The sequence below is a fragment of the Colius striatus genome, chromosome 11 (assembly GCF_028858725.1).
Source record: "Colius striatus isolate bColStr4 chromosome 11, bColStr4.1.hap1, whole genome shotgun sequence".
In the NCBI taxonomy this organism is placed as follows: Eukaryota; Metazoa; Chordata; class Aves; order Coliiformes; family Coliidae; genus Colius; species Colius striatus.
The window spans coordinates 18,476,346-18,501,591 of NC_084769.1; the positions used below are offsets into that span (position 1 = coordinate 18,476,346).

Consider the following 25,246-nt stretch of genomic DNA (forward strand, 5'->3'; position numbering starts at 1 on the left):
TAAACTACTTTGGAGTTAATTTGGGCCACAAGATGCTAATCAACTTCACCTTGATTAAAAAAAAAAAAAAGGCAGAGAGGAATGTTCCCTTTCAGTGTAAGGCCAGAAGCAGCCTGATAAAAGCTAGGTATAACCATGTTCCACGATAAAGTCTGTTTTCAACTGCAAAAAGAAAGTAACTGGCATTCTTTTTAATTACATCACAGATTTTTATAACCTCTAAAGTTTTCTTATCACGGTAATACTTACTTGCTTTAATTATAATCACAGCACCTGAGCTCTGAGCTTTTTTACCCAATGATTAATGAGCTGGCCCTTAGCTCTAATAACTGCTTCCACAGAAATAAAACCAGGGTAAGCAGTTTAGTGTTTTACTTAACTTTATTCTTTCAATAACAATACTGCTAAATAACCTGTATGTGCATTTAAAATAAAAGCGGGGTGTTCACCTGCACTAAGGCAGTTGTGTTCACTCAAGAACTACCAGTGATTGGACAATGTGGGTATGGCAAAACAAACATGAGAAATGAGGCCTTAAAAAACTATTTACATCATCCATAAGAATAAAATATACATTTTTTATAAAAGTATATATTCATGTCTGTTGGAGAATTAGGATTTTTCTGCTAATTTCCATTTTCCATTTCAGATTCACACCTAAAAATGCTCGAAGTATAAACACCTATAAAACTAGTAAATCTCAAAACATGAGAATTTGTAAATAGTCTTCCCACTTACTACTGTTAGAAAAAAACATTAACCAACACTTTTTTTTTAGTCCATTAAGTTAGAAGCCATTTGGTAAAGCAGTTGGGCATATCAGCTAAACCGGAACACGGCAGGAACCCGGCTTTGTTATGTTTCAAACTTCTCATACCAGCCTAAACTTAAGATGGTGACTGAGGGTTATTTTCATTACATAGTAACTAGTATCGCAATTCTACAAGTTACCTCAAGAAAGAAAACACTCACAATTGTGCCCAAAGTACCGAATAAAAGAACAAAAGTGCTTAACTCTTTCCATCAAACTGACACAAGGGTTCCTTGGCTGCGCCTTCAGGCTGCCCCGGCTCTCCAGCCCTATGACAAGAAGTTCTCTATTTCTCAATACAAATGATAAACACTCGCTTATCAAAATAGTGCAAACAGGAACAAAGAAAAGTGCTGTCAACATAAGTAAACTGCAGGGGAACAAAGGCAGTTGAGCCTCAGAGAAGTCAGTAGTTCTTTTCTCGACACATCGGACCAAACGCAGCCCTACTCATGGCATCACGCCCCCATCCTCTTTCATAACTTAAACATGCCTGCTCTTGGTCTTGTGCATCGAAAAAGTCTAAAGAGTTTTTCAATTGATTATATAATTAATTAGCATATACAATTCTGTCTTTCCCTTTTCCCTTTACAGCTTTCTTTGGACTGCATAGGAAAGGCCATGGCAACATATCACGTTCAAAAATCAAGTTCTATGCAAAACACTCAAGTATTTTTAGCATTTATGTACACAAGTTTGTTTATCATATGTTCTTTCTCACTCCTTCCTTAGATATATCTTCACCTTGTTTCTTGGACAGATGACATATTTCACCTATAAAGGCAAGCATTTAATCCTGGTATAAATAAGAGTGTTGGGGGAAGTAAATGTCAGGAGGATCTTGTTACTGTCCCTACAACACTCCTGCCCTTGGGTGTCATAGTGCAACAGATGATTAGATGGAGCAGGTCTTTGTTCTGTGTTTTGATCTGCAAGAAAATCATTCAAGTCTGATTTTAGAGCAGTCTGGAGACATATGGCAGAATGTGGTATATGTGTCTCCAAACACTACTCCAAGTACAGGTTTTAAACCTTAATTAATACTTGGGTCCAGATACTGATTTTCAACATAAAGGCCCAAATAGCAGGAATGTTTCACTTTTGTGAAAGGAGCTGTGAAAAGAAACTGAGTGATTTACTCAAAGAGCAGTTACATCACAGGGTAAAATGTAACATTTATGCCTCTGCTTTCACAGGGCTTAAGGCTTTTATTACCTCTTGAGTTCTGCTTGTGTTTGCAGTTAGCCCTCAATGGGTACTCTTGTTAGCCCCACTGCCCCCCTTCAAGGGATAAGAGCAGTGATCTGCCAGCTTGCCACAGTCTCAGGCTTCCAATATTCTGTTTATTTCATCTAATCCTAGATGGCATGGCTTTAGCACAAGGTATTCCCCATAACTCTCTATTCAAAATGTTCATTCTGCATTCTAAGGAAGATCCTTCTCTCACCACTCTGACACGATTTTTTGGTGTCTTTGTGTGTGTGGGTGTGTATGTGAAATCACACTATGATCTTCCCCCACTACAACAAGAAAATTTAAGTTCTAGTTGGATGGGAATGAATACTCAGAGACCTGGCAACTCCCTTCTCCTTTGCTGTATCAAAATTTGTAGCTGCTTAATTCAGAAGTTGCTTCCACAGGGTAACCCAATGCTAGAAGCAAAATGCTTATAAGCATATCAAAGTGGTACATCATTTGGCATGGAGTTATGGACGGATATTTGTACAAAGTGACAGAATTCATGTAGCAATTTTAAGTGCATTCGTTAAGGTGATGTTGCATGAAGTACTGTTGGCATTCATTATTTCAATAAAAACTCTTCCCAGTAAAGAGAAAATACTGCAAATTAAAACACCAAACCAAACACACAGAAAACTCTAGAATCTTGCACCTTAAATGGCTGAGGTTGAATTTAAATAGTTACCATGGGCTTGAGTAAAAATTGCACTTGTATAAGAGAGTAACATTTAGCCCTTGTTAATAGCCTTCTTATTACTTTTCCAAAAGAAGTAATAAACCACCAAGCAGTTCATTCCTTATGGCTTCACACGGTGAAGTCCATGCTAAATTACCCAGAAAGGACAGTCTCTCAATAGCTATCTTTTGTGAACATATCATCAGTTTCATCATCATTCATCCCTCTCTGGTAGCGCACTGAAGAGAAGGCGCTCCAGTGGAGACGCTTCTTCTTATACAGATACCACAGTAATCCCACAACGAAGACCGAGATAATCAGCAGTGCAAATGCTACAGCCACTCCAGTATGGCTAGAACCTGGAACAGAACAACACACCAGCAGTTATTCTTTAAGAGTTTTGGGGAGAATATTTTGCCATAGGGTTGATACTTTGGTAGCTCTACACTAACACTGCACTGTTGTTTAGTTGAGATTAAGGCAAACAGCTTCATCATTTTAACAGCCTTCATCATGTGGGAAGTTAGGTTTCCGTGTCTTATTTTTGGTCATTCTGTTGGCAATCTCTGAATCACATTTAGACCTCTTGTTGAGGTTGTCCATAGCAGCATGAAGTGAAATCAATCCTTGCTTTTCCACTTCAGTGAAAATATTTGCAAAAATTGGAAAGACTCCACTGCTGCTCAGGAATTTGCTTAACACTCAGTAACCGCTTTCCTTCCTGTACAGAGCAGAGTGTGAAGAAGTAACATGAGGCCTCAGTCACCTTCTGGAGCCACTGGGTGCCATTTCCAGAAGCCTCCTCAAGACTGAAAACACAACCTGCAGTACCCTTCTTACTCAGCACCTCTTACAAGCACAAGTCTTTCTGTTCCCACCTCCAAAGACTCGCCCATGAGAGATAGCCTGTGGTAAGAAACAATAGCAACTACTCTATGTTCTTTTTTTAAGTGAAAAAGTCCATTCTCTCCCTTACCCATTAAGTAGACAGAGGGAGCTAGACCAAGAGAATTTGTCCCTGAATGCAATTTATGGCAGAACAGCAACAGAAGGTTATTGCTTTGGCAGAGGTACTTGATATGTTCTTTGATGAACTGCACTTTCACAATTTCAACACAGACTTTCCCAATCAAAAAAAAAAATCATTCATTTAGTCACTACAAAATTAAGTCTCTGCTGAAAATCAATGCTTCCATACCTAAAGGAGCTTTACAAACCACTCTGCTTTGACTCTGACTGCAATCAACCTTGGACCATGTGCCAGTTGTGGACAGGATAACACTGCATTTTTCACTGACTTCCGCAGTATTATTTTCCCAGTTGACATAATTAACTGATGAGCCATCAAGCCAGTTCAGGGACTGATCTATTGGGAGAAAAAAGAAGTGTTGTAATCCTAAACAAGGTCCTTCACAATCTATTGATTTATTTACGTTGCTAAAGGAAACAGAGCTGAATATCCCTTACATAGAAAGTAATTAGTATGAATGCATTGCTTTTAGCCACGTTTTCTACAGACCTTTAGCATTTGATACATCTGCAACTTAATCATTGGTGGCTAATGACAGTGTTGGGGAAAGTCAATTTCAGTGACTTTGGGTGCAACAGGAATAGTCTTAAGCTACAATGAAGTCCGAAGGGCTTTCTAATGCCAAATGAGCGATTCTAATCTTAGGCAGAAATTACTGTGGGCTATAAACAGTAGAAAACTGTATTCTTATTCAAGGAGTTATGCATTTATATTTACCAGATGAAGCATTCATGCTCATGGTTGCTACTTCTTACCTTTAGAGCTTTGAGCCAGGCCAAGCCATACGTTCTTAGTGATGAGATCATTTTCCTTGATGTGTGTGCTGACAAATGCATTTTCTTCAGCATCGACTATAGTCAGAAGAGTTGCTGAAGGATCTAAGGGGAAAAGGAAACCAGTCAAGAATTGCAGCTTCAGAGAGTTTTTTCATTGTGCTTTTAGATTGAGTTTTCTGCAGAAGCAATTACTATGGGAAAAGATTTGCTGATTTGGGCTTGTAAAATTAGCTTGACACAACCTGCAGAATGACATTATCATCCCATTCGCTAAAATACAGCACGTCACACAAGATGGCTTCAGGTGACTGGTTATTCATGCAGGTCACACAAAAATCAAACAGCAGTAAACTTACTGCACCTGTGGACTATGTACATTGAAGATATGCTACATTCAGAATTACCAGGCTTGTCCAAGTAATAAGCCCTTTTCAAAAATGTAGTTCAACGAGAGCTCAGCATTCTTCCGGCTTCATTTATAAATCTATCCCTCATTGTGCCTCAGAGTGCTATAGTAATGAAGGAGGAAGGAGAAGGAAGAAGTATCCTGGAGACAGGCTCAGAGTACCCAAGTACACTTCTTTACAAGTATATGTAAATATAGGCCAGAAGCTTAATTTGGAAATCATTTCTTCCTCTTCCAACTTCTAGGCCAGGTAGGACTCAACAGAAAACTGCCTCCAAGACTGATGCTACGTTCACCTTTTCTTTTTCCTCCTACATAGCAAGTTCAACTCCATAAGATAATTCAGTAAAAGAAAGTTATAACAGGCACTGGCTTTAAGATAAGGTGATTAAAAATTCTGTGGATGAGACTGCTTAACATCATCTTCTGCAACACAATTCCCCACACGGCCTATCAAAGAAGAGAGAAAATCCTTTAATTTGACACAAAGATATTTTTTAGTGATACTATGTGCCTTAATATCTATATAGTATATGCTTTGAACCAGTTTGACAGGCTAGGAAGCTCACTATTAGTAAGCAGCTAATACAAGGGTGTTATAAGAAGGCACCTTTAACAGTAGTAACTTTACTATAAATAGTTAACCCCATGCAAATAAAATGATTTCCTTGCTATTACTTTTCCTAAACTAAAGCAGCTTAAAACCAGAAGTATAATCAGTGAAGGTTTCTCAGTTGTTGTATTTCTTTCCAAATAGAGGACCAAATACAAGTTGTAATGTGACACAGTCTAAACATACTCAGTTTCTGACAGACTTTCTTAGCATCTTCCACATTGTATACTGAGAAATTGTAGAATGCCATGTCGAAGGCATAGCAATGATCCTTATACTGTATCCACTGCAGGGCATCACTCATCTGAGGGCATCCTGGGGCTCTGCTCTCTTGTGTTGGCTGCATTTGTCTCTCTGCAAAGACAAAGTTGGTGTTACCTCTGTTACATAGTCTCTTTGTAGGAAAAGGACAGGTAAGCATTTAAAGGCAACTACTCCTACCAACAACCACGATTCATTTAGCTTACATCCCGTCATGTGTCTTAGGTGACTTTTTGGAAACAAGCATAAGTCAAGTCTCAAAGGCTCAGGAACCATTTTTTCTTGCCCTTTAGTGGGTTTTGAGGTTTGTTTTATGTGTTTGAAAAGGAGCTGGATTCCAAAAAGATACAGTTTGGTATTCATATCTCCGGTGATCAAAAAGTGACCAGGACTGGTTTGGATTTTCACCACTAACAGAATGGAGAGAATTGATCTCTCTGAAGTATTAAGAAGCATTCTATCATTGCTGATGGACAACACCTCTTTAAGAGGGAATCATGCAGTATTTCAGCCTTTATTTCTAGTTACAAATACAACACATAAATACAGAAGACAATTACACAAAACATTAATAAAAACACTTACTGTTTGGGGGACTATAACAAATGGCACCTTCAGCAACACTTGTACATTTTGTGCGGTTCCAGGATCCTTTAGTATCCAACAGAACACAGTTCTCAGTAGTATTTGAGTTTTCCAGTTCCCAAGGATAATAGTCAAAGTTGCTTCCATCTGACCACTCAAAATTAGCTTTACTTCCCTAATTAAAGAAAAAGCCCACAACTTTTAAACCACAGCATACAGTTGTGGTTTAAATCTTGTCCATCATTAGCAAGTAATAGCAGTACTTTCCCCTTGTAGAGTAATAAATTGAAGTGCAGGTGGCCTTGTTTTCTAAATCCATACTACATAAATGTACAACATGGGTGGAAAATGCAAATTAATTCTTACCATAGAAATCCTGATCGTTTGTGGGAATGGAGAAACTGCAGCATGTTTGTAAGTTCGAACCCACAGATTGCCTTGGTTTTGGGAATGTTTTCCTTAATTTCATCCCGCTGTTTCATTTAAGCAGTCTGCCTTCCCTGCTATAAATGTTGTTAGACATTTTGCAAACTGCTAAACTGTTGAGATGGCCTGTGAGTAAAGCTGGGCTCTTTGCAGTGCCAGCTCCTACTTCCAGCAGACTGCTGGAAACTCACAAGGAGTCAATCATGAGAAGTGGAGGGGCCTGTTTGGACCCAGACAACAGGCAGAGGTGGCAAAGGTGCGCACAGAAATCACACACCTCTGCAGAGAGGCATATCTGCCCATTAACTACTATGTCCAGGTGTGGGGAGCAGGGTCAGGGCCATAGGCATTTGGCTCCAAGGTTAAGTAGACAAAGGAGGAAAAGAATCTGCAGCTGCTTCTTGCTATGCCTCCTGCGAGAAGGGACACAACTTGCTAAAGAGTCTATTCCTGAACTGCCTTGGAGAGCCAGTACTGACCTGGACGAAACAGACTCTATACAGCCTTGTCTAATTGTATATGTTAATGGAATTTGATCCTTCAGAGGGTCATAAAACCTGGAGCCTCTAAAGGTAGCACTGCAAGTGGCACCCCCCTGTGCTGCAAGGAATTGTATGGGACCATTGTATTATTTTAACATATCAAGTTAGTGTGGCTCCATAGACTTAAGTTTAATACACTTCAACATATGTTACACAGGACTGAAAAGTAGATAGTCTACTACGTGGAACAGAGAGGCTAAGAAACTTAGTATTGGAAAAATGTATCTCGTGCAGAAAGTTATTTACAAGCTCAGTTACTGATGTCACCAACAGTATGTACTTACATCATGAACTGACAACCCAAGCCACAGAGGATAGCCGTCCCGCTTCACAATGTCTTCTAGAAACAGCTGTTGTGATTCACTGTGTACACTGGCTAAATCACTCTTGTTTTGTTTGCATTCTCTCAACGCCTCGTACCACGTTAACTTCTTCTGAAGGACTCTGTATGTTCTGTTTCCATGTGGAATAGACTCGGGCAATGGAGGCTTGTGCTGTTGGGGCCCTGTTTTGAAGAACAAGTGCTGCACACTTTATTCATGCTACCAGGAATGCACAGAGAGCATTAAAATTCATCTATATCAATGTAACTAAAGCAGTGAAGTGTTCAGTACAAGCCGTGTACATCAAGTAAATTATCTTTTGCTACTTTGAATGCTGTGAGCAGCTGACGGAGGATTACAGCAACCACATTCCTCCTGATCAGAGTATTACAGCAAAGCTGCACAGACTGCCCACAGAACCCCAGGAGTCCACGACAGCCATGCCATGGGTTTCACTAGTATATAGCAAGTACTGCAGAACCAGGACTTAAATTTATGATCCTCATCCAACACTCCAATACTACACATACATCACTACTACTTACCCCTTTCAATTTTACAGGAGAGAATACTGTACACATTATAGTGATGAGCATGCCAGCTTTGAGAATAATTATAAATATCCCAAAAACCATCAAGATTCACACCAGCAAAAAAACTGTTCTTCTTTATGTTAGGTCTTCCTAGCCTCCAGTTATTGTAAGTCACATGAGTTTCATCATACCACTTGAGAACTTCATCTGTGGAAAACGGCATATTTATTAAAACATGGGCATTATGCACAGAAATACCATTTAACTTTGACTACAGTCAATGACATTAACAGACTTTCGCTTTGGAAAAAATGCAGTGATACTGTAAATCAGTTACTGTAAATCAGTTCCCTATACAATGCTAAATATGTTATTATTACTCATCCAGGCCCTTTTAAGTCCTGCTTTCCAGTGAAATCAAATGTAGATTAAACAGAACACTGGATCTAATTATCACTCAGAGAGAAAGTATGTCCCTTTGTATTTTACTGGAAGATAAATACATATGTACAGCATTATTATAGGTTTGCATTCAGTTTTACTTTAGTTGTTTACTGAAATATGCATAAAACATGCATATTACTGCTGCAAACTTTGTCTCCAATCCAGTTATTAAGAAAAAACAACCCTTAAATCTTACCACTGTCATCATAAATCACACCCAGCCAGACCCACATGGCCAGACCGCTGAATGAATGAAGCTGCTCAGTAACAAAGTTATTCTCCTCTTCATCTCGAACACTCAAAACAAATGCTTCTGGATCTGTTGAAAAAGTTTTTGAATTACTGTCTTACAAATTAATCTTTTTTTATAACATGGTAACTAAATGAACAGTGCAAAACCAATTTTCAAATACATTATCAACAGTGCTTCCCCTGCTTTTGTGGGGAAGTGAAAGATATCAGCTGCAGAGATATTTGTGGGTCCTAGTGTTACTTCAAGTTGTATGTAGTAAAAATTTTCTGCATAGAACATAAAAATATCAGCAATATTTCATGGTTTTCTACAACTGTCTTGTAGAGAAGCAATATTAAGACTGAAGCAAAACCAATTCACAAAAAATTGCAACAGAAAGATGCGTGCCTGAAGTGCCACAAGCAATGCTTCAATGTAAGGGGGAAGCTTACACTTTGTTCAGGATGGGCAGAAAAAGCCCATGTTCTTTTCCAAATTGGACTATTCTCAATCTGTTTACTTTGTCCACCTAAGTGTTCCACACAGCAAGAAAGGAAAAAAAACCCCATGAAGTAAATGTGACTGTGAAGCTAGAATATTGCCAAGATGATAACTGATCAACCTATTTGAAATTTGCATATCATAGATAAAAACCCCCGAAACCTTCCATTTTTTCAAAGAGCTCAGAATTTAATAGTTCCTAGTCACATCTCAAACTCTCTCACCCATACTCTTGGCACTTTTTAATCAGAGTACAGCAAGGGCAATCAGCATGAGGCAGTGCAACACAAAATGCACATAACTAAATGCTACAACCTTCCTTTCTCACTTTGCTGTCATTGTAAGACAATGACTCAGATCTAAAACTCATACCTCAAGCTGATCTAAGTCCATAAATACCCGTAATCTGTCAAAGTACTTACTCATTTTCTTGCATAAGTGATGAGCTTCTTGAGACTTCATTTCTCTCCATCTATTTTTTGTTATCATAAAGGTGTAACAATTGTTTCTAAATGCTATCCAGGGTGTATTTTTAATCTTATGTGGGCACTTCACTTGCGTAACTTGTTCAGTTTCAATCTTCTCTAAGAAAGGAAAGAAGATATTGAGGATGTGGCTTATTAATATCAATACTTGACCTGACATACCACAAACCACTTTCAGGAACAAATTAGACAAATGAAGCACTGTACTCTAAATGTGTCATACATTGCTCCTTTCAAGTTTTCTCATGATGGTAAATTTTTTTTTCAGAAACTAGAAGTAATTATCAAAGAATACAGATGCCTACAACTTTTCACAATTGTTACGTTATACAGGTGTACAAATTAAATCTCAGGAAAGTTGAGATAAGTGTGAGCCAGTAACTAAGAGTTCTTACTGCCTCTTGTACAAAGGCAGACCATCATAAGAAATAAGCTACTTCATAGCTGGCAACACATCTTAGTTCTGTGGCTTCATCTAATACTTGAGGACTGAAGACTCTTCCTGCAGTTGCTTCAGTTGGAAGCACAAAATAGTTAATGACAAGTATACACTTCATTGAGACTCAGTAAATACAACAATGGCTTAACTGTGTCCCCTTATTAAAAAAAGAACACAAATCAAATTATAATGGTCTCATGGGGAAGAAATAGGTGATGATCTCTCAGAATGATCTTTATTTCTTCAGAAAAGATATGTGCTAAATATGTTGCCCACCCCTCCGCATACAGATGTCCTGCTATATCCCTACCTGTCCTGCTGTAATTAGTATGTATTTAGAAGGGTTTTGTGAACTGCAAATGACTTGGTTTATATCTTTCAATTCAATGTCTACCTGCTATCTTTCTCCTCCATCTAGTCATGTACCTCCTCCCTGTATAGAATTCCATGCCTGAAATGATTTCAGGAAGTCCCAATATTAAGATGCAAGTAGTACAGAGGTAGCGGAATCTTCTTCCACATGCAAGTGGAAGAGGTAAGTATACAAGACTCTTGCAGAAACAGTGCAAAAGTGGAATCAGTTGGTAATAAGAAGTGTACAGCCTGGCCCAATGCATCCATGACATTCATTTGTAATTATTGTAGACTAAAACCAAGGGTGCACACTTTCCTATTGGAAGCTTGTTTCTTTTCTTTTCCTGGCATGCAAATCAGCCCAAGGAAATGCAAGTTTAAAAAAGGTGTAATACTGAAGTTACAATCTGGACTTATCAAATAGACTCCATAATAAAACATAATTCAACTTTATAAACATTAAGGTAGGATACATACTTTCTGATGCATAGCAAATAGCACCTCGATTTTCAGAGGAACAGTCAGAAGTTTTCCAGAAGCCATCAGTGTCCAAAAACACACATTCTTCACTTGTTTCTTCATCGTCTTCAGACCAGCGACTAAAACTAACATGTTTCCCATCCAGCCAGCCATAATGTTTTCCACCCTAGCATCAGGTAAGTAAAAGGGATGAGCTTACAGAATAAAAAAACGTCAGGTACAGAAAATGACATGGTAATATATTCACATTGGCTATACATTTACAGTGTCTCTGAAGTAGGTGAAGTGGATGACAAAGTACCAAATGGTGATGTTTAACTACTATGCTCTATGAGGAAAGCCTGACAATGACATGTCCAAATTGCATCATTCACATGTGCAACTCAATCATGCTCTTGGAAAAGTGGTAACATCTGAGAATAAGGCCCAGTCTCAGTTTCTACACACCAAGCTGAAAGTAATCTCTTACATAATTAACTGATTTAATGAATCAGAAACATTCCTGCCCTGGAGGATGCAGGAGAAATAAGAAAAAACCCACATATGAGCAACACACCGTCCTTTAAGAATCTTACTTTCAAAGGTCCTCTTCAAGAAATCCCCCTGCCACTTTGTAATTTAATTTATCTTGTGTCTTTCTTTTGATTCTAGCACTGGAGTAACAAGTTTTGTTGACCAGTTTCATTATAATTTTCTTTCATGTGACTTTTTAATTGTGCCCAAATAATGAAGTGCTGCAATAGTGCAAAGCCAGTGCATGCCTGAGTTGTACACAGCAAATGAATCACTTGATCTTCACTTACAGATAAAGATTTAAAAGGAGGGAAAATAGGTTGTTCTGGTTTCACTAAGATTAAAGGCCTGTTTCCTTTTAAAAAACCCTTCTCTATGAAGCAGATACTCAATTTTTGGTGTTTGCCCTTATTTGCCTAGAATACTCACTCACTGGCCTGTTACTGACATGGGAAGATCCTACTACCACAGCTGCTGCTGAGTGAGCACCATTGACCTTTATAGGTAAGGTACTTCTCAAATAAATTTCAACTTTTTTCTTGAAATTATCTTTTCAAGACTCATGAGCTTGACAAAAAAAACCAATCCACAATGAAGATCTTCAAGAGGTCCTCTGGGTAATAAAGGCAAAATAGTACTTCCTGCATTGACTTTTCCAAAGACAAAACAGAAGAAAAAAGAAAAGCCCACTAACCTGCCTCCCTCTAACTCCAAAATAGCAACAGCCCAAGTTAAGCTTTAAAAATGTATTTCCAGAAGTGTTCAATGTTTCATTTTGGATTTTATTTGCCACTTCTAGTTTTTCTAAGATATTTTCTTAAAAAGAGCTGTCTTTCTAGAGTGGTATGATAAAACAGTGGTGATAGCATTAAAAGGCAACACCAAGAACTCATTCACTAACAAAAGAAACAAAGCTGCCTCAGTGATCTATGTGGCTGCCACCCTACAACATATCCCTTCATCCTATCATCTCTTAAAGAAATTGTCTCCTCATCATCAGTCCATCCAGTGAAGTTTAACAGCTATGTAACTTGGAAAACTGAAGATTTGTAACACTAACCTTGAGACCTTCCAGATGATTATCCCTAAATGAAAACAGTTACCCTATAAATTAATTTTTCATTCCATTTCTTTATCACAGTTTCTATTGCACATGACTCTAAAAATTAACTTAAGCTACAGTCTGAGTGGAAAACAAAACTTACATCCCTGCTGAAGAGTCCAATCCACAGTGGGTAATTACGAAGAGCAGCCTGAACAGCAAGAAAAGCCTGCTGAAACTGATCTGTGATGCTAACCAGCTGCATCTTGTTATTTATGCATGTAGCCATTGCATCATTCCAGGACAAATTCTTTAGAATTACCATGTATTGAACATTTTGATAGCTCAACGTTTCATTAAAGATTTGCTCTGTCTGGTTATCAGCAGCTCCTATACGTAAGAAAGAAACCCAGTTATTAGATGGTTAAACATTGGCATGCATTTTAAACTTCCAGTTTCTCTGTAACAAGTAGAGCAACCTGTTTGAATTCCTCTGGAAAAAAAACAAACCTTAGACATTAGATTATGCTAATATTTATAGTTTGAGGCAAATAGCTTTGGTGCTTTAGATAGAAAATAGATAAAAGAAAAAATTACAAGGATTTCCAGCCAACTTATTTCCATACATCTTTCTCTCAATTGAGTTTCACATCTTTTTATATTTGCTATTTTTAACTAACTGCTAAATAATGTTAAGAATTCTATTTATGGAACGAAAGATGCATTCTATAACTTTAATTAAATGCATGAATGGGAGAGAGTTACTGTTCTCTGCTGCAATATAGCAACAGCTAATCTCGACTCCTTTATCTCTCTACAGCCTGTGGATTTTTGCTTGCATGAATCTAACAGGCCACTGAATTTCTTACTGCCATCTTAGGAATAGTGGCAACTGATTTTGCCTCCACATGTACATAACTAATTGAAGAAAATCCACCTTACAGAGGGAGAGGTATAAATCACTACTTGTGTTCTGAGCACTGAGAGTTACCACAGTTACCAGCATCATATGAGAAGACGTATAACTCTGATGCATTGGAACTGCTGTTAATAAAAGATGAAAATGTTCCCATGGGGGACAAATTAAAGCATGCAAACCTGCTAACCACCAAAACTGAATATACAACTAAAAATAAACTTGCTCTCCAAAAGGGAGAAAAACCCTGAGACTTAAAATATCTCGAGCAGAGAAAGGCTTAGGGGGGACTTTTTTTTTTTTCAGAAAAAAAAAAATCACTCTGTAACTAACAAGAAATAAATGGCTGATTGATAGGCTGATAGGGCCATTTTCCAAAACATAAGATGACAAACATAATATTAATTTGACATTTACAGCTTTCAATAGAACAGAAAAACAGCAAGGCTGAAAACAGATTGTTCCAAGATGTTTGTGCCTGCTGCCAAATGCTTTCACTTGGTGAACAGCTATAAAAAAAGCACCACAGAACCAACCAATGGTGCTATCACACATCAAGAGGTACCAAATTGGAAAGAAGATACTATGGAAAAGTATCTATTCTGAAAGTAGGAACTGCCGATGATTAGTGCCTCAAGAAGTTCTGCAAACTACAATCATGCCAAGATTTCCAAGGAACATGAATCGTCTTCCCTAGGATAAAGCTCAGGCAACCTGCATTGTCTCACAACTGTCACTGCAATCTGCTGAGGGCCCCTTTTAACCTGAATTATCCTTAGATCTCTAATACAACAATCATTTAAGATCAGACTGTACCAGGACACATTCTCTAACAGTCAAAAGCCTCTCTTATTACACCCTCTACAGCTATAGCAAGGGAGAAGTGCTTAGTATTTTAGTCAGCCCAGCCCAATAATATGTTGATCCACAGACAGATTATCAATGCCCTATTAATAAAAATCCCCGTTTTGAATTTTTATGACTACATCTCTCCAGACTTCTCATGTGGACACTTGGAATTTCTGAAACATTTGGCACTGAAATAAAGATCTTTTGTGTTAAATGGTGGTGGGGGAATCTCTCTGCCTATTTGAGAAAGAAGAAGGTGAGCATATTCTTGGGCATTTTTCACACCTGCAATTTCTTTTTTTTTCTAGAAGACTGTATGTTAGGTACTTAAAAGGACTATTTACATAGAGGAACATGCTCAGAAGTGGGTATGCTGAACATTTGCCCATAGCAGTAATTAAACGTGTGTAACAGCTCTACGCGTTTCATCTGATTCCAGTAAATGGTATCGACCAACCCACACGGTTACATCAGAATATTATTTTTAGTTCAGGATAAGAAAGCCCACTCACACCAACAGACCTGCATGAAGCTTGGGAAAACTGCATCACTCCAAATTACCATTCTTCATGCACAGCCTCAGGCTTTGCTCTGGGGAGACTGAGTTTAAACATTATGCAATATCTCATATTCCGATAGTGCTAAAAGCTACAGGATTTGTTTAAGGAGGGTGAAAATACTGTGAGAGTCCTTCCCAGGCCTTCTCACTTCCAGAGTTCTGGAGAGGGAAAAAGGAGTCATATGTTCCACTCCTTGATGTACATGACCTCTATACCCAGAGAACATCAGAGCCCTGTCTGCTGAGGTAAGGTTGTGCTGAAACCATACAGAGTCTCAGGAGAAGAGACTCCCTCTGAACCAGGCTACAAAAAACAAAAGGGCAAATTCTGAATGGCTGACAAAAATCAGTCCCAAATCATTATCCACAGTCTGCTTTTCCAAAAATTCACCTCAGTTTCTACAAGAATCTTGCTCTTCAAGGGCAACAGTTTACACACATTAAGTTGGCACATGCCTACAAACTTTGACTGCAATTTATTTTGACTCTTCAGACCTACCTATAGGCCGCTGGCAGATGCCCAAGAAGTGCTTGTCAGCACAAGCAGTGAAATTCCATGTTCCAACATACTGCGATTTGGGATCATTGAGGATCACACCACACTGATTGTTAAATTCTTCATCAAAAAGCTGAAAACCAGAAATATGCTTATCAGGCTCAAATAAGGCATAAACAAGTGTGTAGAGAAGGTGCTAACATGAGACCAGGAGAACTGGAGCTGTCTGAACTTGTTTAAGAAGTTTCAAAGGAGTGGTGCAATACAGCTTACCTATTTTACAAACGCTACCAGGTGCTTATACAGGGGAGAATTTGAAATGAAATTAACATAAAATAAATCTTGTTTGTAGGTGTGATTCAATTGTATTTATTATGTCTGACAGTGGGTAAAATATCACTTTATCATGTTTTACAGATGCATTGTAAGTCTAACTTAATTAAGAATTATTGACATCTTTTGGACAACTGTTTTCATGAAGTCTTTAAATTGCAAATAGAAGCTCCAGAAGGGTTATCAAACAGTTCTTTCAGGTTTTCTTCTTCATCCTTCAGTGTTTCATATCTCAGTTCAGAAGCTGTTATCCAAATAAAGGTAGAGAAACCCATCACACTCAGTCACCTTATTTGCCAACTGAAACCACTGACTGAGGGATTTGGTCTGTTACACATTTTTTGGCCTTTTTTTTTTTTTTTGGGATACAGTCAATTCTCCAAATTTTATTACTCAACAGCCAAGAGAAGTCAAAGTCAGAACTTACATCCAGTGGAATTTTCCTTAATCTTCCTGTCAGGAGTGGGTGAAAGTTACTGTACAGCAGTCTACTCCCATCTATCCATTTGTTTTCTCTTGTGCTGAAGAGAAACTGCAAACCAATCCAAATATCTTTTGGCATACTAGGAAGCAAGGATGTTATATAATCTGTTGGGTAGAACAGTAAATTTACATATTGTGGTTCAGACAACAACAGTAAACATCTGAAAAACACTTAAATAAGATAAAGCAGCCTGTGTTTGTATTAACTTTATTTTCCCAGCTTTCTATGATTACCAAATACTTATCATCCCTTCCTTCCATAATATCTTTCACATTGACTTTATCTGAAAGGAGCAGAAATTGGTATTGGTCCTCAAAGTTCTCAGCTGAACAGTAAACAGTGGATTTAACCTGCTCTCTGCCCACTACTTTGTATTCTTGCACTTGCATCCAAATTTCAGAAGCTGTTTTTCCACAGGCCTGCAAGATCACCTATTGCCTCCCCATAGAGATAATAAAAGAGCTGCCACCTGCCCTCTCTGAATTGATGGAGGAAGTCTTAGCTCCCATCTTCCTCTTGACTGACGTACCATAAATCAGAGCTACTTCTTGAATTCTTGCAGAATTTGCCTGTCCCATCATCAGAGAAAGCAAGACGCAACAAAGGAAGTCAGGTTTAGCTGGAAACAACATCAGCCAAGAAAATCTTAAATCAGACCCGTCTTAGTGAGTATTCTTGCATGAAACAATGGGCCTTGGTGACCTGCCAAAGGCATTCACTGAGCTGGTCTAGATTAGGAAGACAAACTGTAATTAGCTACTGCTGACATGTCTTAACTATTGGCCACATGCCAGACTAGCCACAGCCTATTTTCTGAGCGAGACAAAGTCATTGAAGATTTACATATCTGAGTGAGCTAATGCCACTGGTAAGAGCAGAAGCTGCCTACAGAAAGAGACATGCTTCTTCAAGAGGACTGTGCCTTCTTGCTATGTAGTTGGCCTCCCCTGCAGGGGTAAAAGAAAAATCAACAAGAAACAATAACAAGCACTTCCATATGCACCCAACTGAACAAAAGATCCTGCTAGGGACCATTTCAGAATGGCTATGCTTTTACAACCTTAAATGCATCCAAAACTATGCAGGTCTGAGACTGTTCCTGTACAGTTACAGCCCTATTCCTCCCTAGTAACAGCTGTAAAAAAAATATTCAGCTGCTGCCTGCAGGTACACTAGTGACCTCCCTAGTCCACTTTCCACATTCCATTTAGCAACAGGTTCTTTGTTTATAAAGGAAATACAGACCGTGCACATTGCAGAATTCAACTGAGGTACTTCTGACAAACCTGCAGAGAACTATCAGTTACCCACAAGAATACAGATGCAAATACAGCCGTCTCGTCCAGCAGTTTATCACTGAACAACACTTGCAGCCAATGAGAATACACTTCTTCCTCCCTGCAATGACTCTAGTATATATGGCAGCTGAGAGGCAGGTCCCAAAGGTGGAACAACTCTGTGTTTTGCAGTCCCCCTGCTTTCCATCCTCCTATCAGTGTCTTGGAGAGCTTGGAGGCGGTCATTTCAGACACACTGTCATATTAAGCTGCTTAGCATAGAGACAGAGGGTCCTATGTGCTTCAGCAGGCATTGTGTTTGCTGTCTTGTTCCCACACAGACAACTGAGCTTTTGTCTTGGAAGCAGCTCCTAAGACGGTTTTCACAGTGCAAACTTTACAATGTCAGTTTTACTTGTAAAGTAAAACAAGGGAATTCTTCATTCAGTGGTGACCCTTCCATCCTCAAACCTTAATGCAAGGTTTTCCAGCTTTCTTTTCAGAACAGATTAAGATCCTATAGAATAGTTGCTCTTTGAACTGGCTCAAATGTTTGCTGACTGCATTTCCATGTTATGATTCCAGTGACGCGAACAACAGACAACACATTTTTAACTGGTCTTGGATTTTTAGAATGCTCCTCTTATCCCTGAAGATAACTAAGTGATTTTACAGTGAAGTTCTTAGACAGATCTATACTGAATATGGAAAAGAGGCTGCATACAAGTGTCTCCACTTGACCATCATACCTTGCTCAGCTTGATTTGAGATAGATGGAAGAGAGCCTCCAAAAGTTACACACTTTTCATTAGCTGCATTAAATGTTAAATATTCAGGTTTCATCTTTAGAAAACACTGCAAAATAAACATAATGAAACTGATTTTCATCATACCATTGCTTCCTAAGAAATAACTCAGAAACAAAGGTTCTTTAACCAGTCCCAAAACCTCACTTCTCATTTCCTGCAATAACATACAATTATTTTGCTCAGAAGGCAAGGGAACTGACACTAGACGTATGCATTTATTACTAGATTGAATACAGTAGCTATATATAAGAAATGATCCCATTGACTAACTCCTCATTCACTGAAGGTTAGAATTAGTGTTTTATTTGGCTACATCAAGATTACTGTTTTTAAGAATGAACTTATTCTAAGTTCACACATGAACACTAAACTCAGAGTGAGTTGGGTCAGGAATCTGTTTTATAATGTGTTACCTTTTGGATAAGCTACATGAGAACTCAAAAATTGCATTCTGCAATGACCTGAAATAAATTTGCAAACTGGCGTAATGTAAAAGTCTGATGTACACTCCTTATGTACAGAATAATAGTGGGCCAAATAACAGAAATCAGTCTCACTAAAACTTCATCTGACTGCCTTAAAACATAGTACTGAAATTTACTATACTGTGGCTTCTGACCTGTTAGTTAACTTTTAAAAGTGGCTTCTAATTCTTCAGTGAGTCAAGTCCTTGCAACAACTTAGGATGCAGGATGTCTGCCAGCTTGCTGTCTGCCTGTAACTACTCAGAGAATCAGAATGCTTTTGCCACAGAGACTTCATCCTCTCCCTTTCTAAGGCTTCTCTTCCTTCAAAGCAGAGCCCAAAATTAGACAATAAAACAATTGTTCTCAGATCTAAACAGGTAGTGATGGGAAAACAAAAAATCTAAAAATTGCAGTGAGGTGGGGGTCAGTCTTTTCCCTGAAACAAGTGATAAGAAATAGGCTGAAGTTGCACCAGGAGAGCTTAGACTGGAAATTAGGAAAAACTTTTTCACAGAAACTGTTGTTAAACACTGGAATGGGCTGCCCAGGGACATGGTGGAGTCACCATGCCTGGAGATATTTAACAGACGCACAGATGAGGTGCTGAGGGACGTGGGTTAATCCTGGGCTGGGCACTGTGAGGGGAGTGATTGGACTTGATAATTTTAAATGTCTTTAAAAAAAAAAAAAGTATGATTCTGTGATTTTACTGCTTTGAAATTAAGAAACCATCAAACCTGATTAAGGGACAGAGGGTTGGGAGAGACGATTTTAATCGCCACACACGGTTTTCAAAAGCCACTTCCCAGACCATTGCTGAACACAGGGGCTATTTCCTCACTTCTTTCAGCAGGGTACTCCAGCTTACTGGGCTATGAAAACAGGTAAGGACGATTGAGCTGTATGATCTCTGTACCTTATTCCGGAACTGATGCCAACCTTTAGGACAGCCTCCTCTGACTGGGCTGTAGCTGGGATCGTGTTTCTCTAGTAAGGAGGCATTATTTTTTTCACAGATGAAGGGTAGTTTCACATTACAGTTAATTGGATAGTCTGCAGAAACAGAAGTTTTAAGAAACACTTATAGTAATGTCTATCACACTCCAATTGCCATCCATACTTTATTAAAGACATGACAAAGAGCAGTCTGAAGTAAAGTCCTTTTCAGCGTAACCACAGTGAGGGACTAGGCAATTTAAAGCAGTAGAAGCAACAGCAGAGCAAAAGACAAACACAAATGATTGATATGAGACAGTAATATGATATTCCTAAAGATCCAGAGTCTGATCCCTTACTTCCAGTTGTAGCTCTTGATGGGGTCAGAGACAAATTAAAAAAAAAAGCATGAAATAAGATTTTGAACACAAGGACTAATCTCACATTCTGGCAGAAGGGATGTGACCTAAAGTTCATTGAAGCCAAAAGGAATCGTTTAACATCCAAAGACAGAGCATCTGGCATCTATTACTTTACATGACTTTGACAGTAACTGGACTGCTTTCCTGGTCAAGAGCAATTTTTGGCTAATAGGGATGAAAACAGGTCAGCAGCATACAACAGAAAAATGGGGAAAATCTGCCTTAAAGTGGAAATGTTAATAGACATCAGGAGTTATTTGTTCTCCAGGGGTTATACATTCTATGATTCTATGACTTTCTACAACATAAAACAATGCTGAAAAAAGGAAATCAGAAGCTTCAAGTACCAACAGGTGGCATGTCCATGACTTTGTGTACCTCTTCTGCCATGACTCCATCACTTAAAGAAATCTGCACCTTCAGATGCAGTTGCAAGTATTCAGTCAAGCTCTTCTAACGCAATTCTAACACTTAATTTACAGAGCTCAGAGTATGTAGCACAAAAGGGTAAACATCAAACTCAGATTCCACCTAATTAATTTACATCACAAAAACAGTGAGAATCAATAAAAAAATTTGTCATCTGAATCAGATTTACCTCTGGCCATCAAGAAACATTACCAGGGCTTCTACCATGAGGAAGAAACAAATGATTCAGAATTCAATCAGATTATCATCAAGAAGCCATTCAGTCCTAATTGACCATCAATTTCCATTCAATGTAAGAGTTTGGGCAGAAGAGTAATTTTTATTCTTTTCTAAATAATTAAAAATTAAACCAGCCTTACCTCTATACCAGTTCTTTCTAGAAACATACCAGCAATCTCTCAGGAATCGATCATGGAAGCGTGAAAATAACTGTAAACTGGATATAAACATTTCAGAGTCAATCTCCAATCCAATGTGATTTTCAAGCAGAAACTCTGATAGCAACAGAGCTAGTGCAAACTAAAATTTGGACTGGTAACTGTTTCTAGGGTACATCCTATAACATTGGAAATGACAGAGGTGGGGTAAACCAGACCAGGAACGAATACTGGGCAGGTTCAGTGTTTATGTACCATGCTCAAATTACCTTTGTTGAGCAGATATGCAGAACAAGGGGGCAGGACATTATTTATCACGTCGCTGCAATCACAGCACTTTATCAGGACAAATGAGGAGAATGAGCAATAGTCTCTGCCTTATTTTCACAGTAGTATATTGTTACAGCATTTTGCCAAGTGAAGAATTTTCCTTGTAAGCCCATGATCCTTCACTGCAGCCATGAATGGCACAATGTAAGGTTTGCTAAGTCATCTCAGCTCTACAGGGCCACACTGTAAGCCTCCAAGACTTTGACATTACCTAACTGGAAGAGTGATGCCTGAAACCAACTTCCCTCTTATCAGGCATTTCTCAGATATCCTCAAAGCCAATAGACAGGGCCTCTTTTTTTCCAGATTTTTTTTTTCAGTTCCCCAATTATTAGCAGAAGATGTAAATGGCCTTTAAATCCAATAAAAGCATTTTAAAGAGCAATGTAATACAATAGCTACTACAATCACAGATTGACAAGATAAGATGTCAAAGCCCAACAGCCTGAAATCTAGAGGCTCCAATAGACACACAAGAAGTGGATTATGGATTCTGTTAGTATTACATTATCATGAATTAAGTATTTTTGAAGTCAATAACACTTGTAATGGGATCCCAGAATTTGGCAGCTAATTAAAATATTTCACCAACATTTTGAAATATACCCACTTTCTAATAGTACATCCATGCTGCCTTAACCACTGTTTGCTTTGTCTGAGCAATACACAGTTCTACTCTCTCTCTGTTTTAGGTACTCTGTGGTCTACTAAGTTTAGCACAGCAAAAATAGCTGGCACATATAAATAAAGGCAGAGAGCAGTGGTCACTGAATAATGCTGTATTTTTTCCTAGCTTAGTTCAAATTATCTTACTTTGGTATGATACAAAAGCAGTAACCTTTTACAAATTTGAGGAAGAATATCTTTCTTTTGAAACAATTCTAGTTAATCATATTCCTAAAAAGCAAAAAGCTTATAGTAAAGCACCCCATAATAATTCTACATACGGTGAATGATAGCTGTAGCCATAGTCAATAAACTTCAGCCACCACTTCTGTTCACTGTTTGATAACTGTGGAGATAAAGAACAAAACCTCCAGTATTTTATAACCCACAGAGAAAAAGCTACAGACTCTTCCAAGGATAAATCAGTAACAAATTTAACTTTGACTTAAAGTGTTTCTAAAACTACTATTCCTCAGCAATAGGAAAGGATACAGTTTGAGACTGATACATCAAGTAGATGGAGTCCTACATCTACTAGAAAAAAACACCCATATGTTCCACTGTGCTGAATAAAGCTACAGGAAATCTTGCAGTAATGTCTTTAAGTGTGCACTAGATACATCAATTCGCAGAAAATTCATAGCAGCAATTCTACCAGACAACCACAACACAGTTGCAAGCTGCCTAAAGCTGATGCAGTTCCTCAGGACCTTCCTCAGAATAATTCTGTTTTACCAGCAGAGAGCCTAACAACAAGCAGGTCATGAAAACTGTAGAGGTGCAGCAGGTCGAACACTCAATTTCTTCTGCTGTTTAACTTCTCCTTCCAGGTAACTTCTTGTCAGGAGTTGCTTTTTTTTTTCATGCTGTTAAGGCTACTTTAAAATTCAAAAATTCTTTTACAAAACTGACATTAAAATAATTCTCTTCCAACTCATCTTTCCCTTTTAAAGTATAATTGAAAACAATTAGGGCCAACAGGAAAAATAAGTAAATGAATATAAGAAAGTGTTTATCTTTAGAGAAACCGGCAAACAAATTTCCCTATAGTGGATACTATCTGTTAGAGAGATTACGGCCCCTTACCTTTTCTATTTGCGACAGTATTGTCCGTAGTTTTGGGTAAGACTCCACAGAAGCTAAATCACTATCATTTTTCTGACAGTAGAAAATAGCTTCCTGGAAACTCAAGTTTTTATCTGGTACAAACCACAGCTCTGCTCCATCAACAACAATTGGGGGTCCGTGAATTCCAATTTCATCTATGCAGAAGAAAGAGATGCAGATGCATAAGAAATCAATCCCGAAAAACTCATCCTTTTTTTTTTTTTTCTGGACACACTAAGAAATTTCAATTTGGTGCTAGGGAGAGACAAGGCTCCTCCTTGTAGTCTTAACACTCTCAGAATCAAATTCTATCAGTCGTGACTTTGCTGGTCTCAAACAGGTATTACAGTAGTAAAATAACAAAACTAACAACAGATACAGAGTATTAACAACTATATACACATAGTAGAAGAATATGCAAAAAGTCCATTTACCTGGTATATACCACTCAGGTGTCTTTGGAGTGCTACCTGTCCAAGGGGGAAAAAAAAAAAGGAATAGTCACTTCAAATTCACCTTCTAACAAGACCATGGTCACCAGTAACAGATGCGATGTCTCACTACAATGAGGACCTTATACACCAGTGCTACCAGAAGAAGGCTAATTCACTTAAGATTGAAGCAAACTGTACATCCAAGATGTCTATGGTCATATAGTTATAAATATCAATGAGAAAGAGTAAGAAAAGTCCACAATTGCTGCAACTTGGCGGCTTGAATCACCTCACCTAATAAGAAGCCACTTCTTACCTCATTGGACAAGAGCAACCATAGGAGGAAGTGCTACTGCATCCTTCCCATGGTCATTTTCTGATGTACCTATGTCTGTATATGATAAAGGTGAGACATCTCATGCACTGTCCTCTTAACAGTTCAGAAAGGAAATGATAAGATGTTGTTTGCAAAGTTTCTGTTATTGGGCAATTATGACAACTCGGTGGTAATAAACAAACAAACTCTTCTACATTAATAAATACAGGTAATTGCAAATGACCTTTTGTTATCTGGCAGACCCATTCAAGTTTAGCTTCACAATCAAAAGGCTTGAAGTAAAATTCCAGGTCTCTGCCTTCATGAAAATAAAATCTCCAAAATGATCTCCGTGAAAACTGAGAGGTCTGTATAAAAGTAGAAACAGAGAACTGAATTAGTATGATATAGATCTCTGAAATGGGAATTAAACTGTATTAAAAAGGTACTTCAGCAAAGTTAGCATATTTTACTTCAGTGTTAACCCCAAAAACTATTTTGCAAAAAAATGAGCAGATACAACTGTAATTCTTCAACTGTAACTGTCCATCCTATCTAAGCTTGTGAAGCAATTAGGTAAAGGGCTCAAGGTCAGTCTACATGAAAAACTCCCTTCCTACAATGCTGTTTCTTTGGGTTTTTGTAAGGCACAGGGTCTTATCAATGCTTATTAGTGAATTATCCATTGCAACTTGTTGCCCTGAAGCAATTCTCATTTCTGTTCAAAAGAAGAAACCATCTGAACTGGCACAAAACCAATCTTTCTGATTTAAGGCTATTTCTTACAATTCAAGCCTCAAATCTAAATTAACTATTGCAGACCTCTCCAATAAGGAGAATTTTTATCATTCAGTGAAAGAACCTGCCTATATGTAGCAAGCAGGGGAAGGTGGTTACAGTATCCCCTTCAATTGCTCTCCTCTTGTCTAAAAATTTTAGTAGCTTAATGCTGATGGCTTCTTGTCCTGGGGTCACAAATACAGGAGAGCAACTGAGGGGGAACATTTGTGAACAGAAGCAAAGTGATGCAATTACTATTTCCTTCAGTAAATTCTGATAGCAGAGGTGGTTCTAATTAGGTTAGATGAAGGGATAGTATTGAAATGATCTTATTAAGAAAAGTCAAGTGATGCTTCAGAAAAGTTAAAGGCTGTTTTAAACCTCATGAAGTACACAGTTAGGACTTAAGCAGAGGCCTGACACTTCGCATTAGAAATCACACAGCACTTACAGCCTATCTCACAAGGAAACAAGGATACACACACAATAAATACAAACACATTCTCTATCCTGGCTACCGTGTTTCCCTACTGTAGGTTTCAAACATT

The 25,246-nt window shown here is 38.2% G+C and overlaps 1 protein-coding gene across 1 annotated transcript in view; it reads right to left on the bottom strand.

Annotated features, from left to right (window-relative positions):
* Positions 1-362: 362 nt before the first annotated feature.
* LY75 (lymphocyte antigen 75) overlaps positions 363-25,246 on the bottom strand; it is a 45,754-nt gene continuing 20,870 nt past the window's right edge. Inside the window, exons 16-35 of the mRNA XM_062004961.1 lie at positions 24,163-24,286; positions 23,603-23,638; positions 23,148-23,323; positions 22,343-22,407; positions 21,048-21,124; positions 19,818-19,954; positions 18,375-18,480; positions 16,292-16,452; positions 15,535-15,664; positions 12,875-13,101; positions 11,154-11,322; positions 9,821-9,982; positions 8,862-8,984; positions 8,234-8,428; positions 7,650-7,870; positions 6,398-6,572; positions 5,738-5,905; positions 4,512-4,634; positions 3,925-4,092; positions 363-3,085 (exon numbers count right to left, since the gene is read on the bottom strand). Of these exons, the coding sequence (XP_061860945.1) occupies positions 2,901-3,085; positions 3,925-4,092; positions 4,512-4,634; positions 5,738-5,905; positions 6,398-6,572; positions 7,650-7,870; positions 8,234-8,428; positions 8,862-8,984; positions 9,821-9,982; positions 11,154-11,322; positions 12,875-13,101; positions 15,535-15,664; positions 16,292-16,452; positions 18,375-18,480; positions 19,818-19,954; positions 21,048-21,124; positions 22,343-22,407; positions 23,148-23,323; positions 23,603-23,638; positions 24,163-24,286 (2,928 nt within the window). The 3' untranslated portion in view covers positions 363-2,900. The remainder of the gene's footprint in view (positions 3,086-3,924; positions 4,093-4,511; positions 4,635-5,737; positions 5,906-6,397; positions 6,573-7,649; positions 7,871-8,233; positions 8,429-8,861; positions 8,985-9,820; positions 9,983-11,153; positions 11,323-12,874; positions 13,102-15,534; positions 15,665-16,291; positions 16,453-18,374; positions 18,481-19,817; positions 19,955-21,047; positions 21,125-22,342; positions 22,408-23,147; positions 23,324-23,602; positions 23,639-24,162; positions 24,287-25,246) is intronic.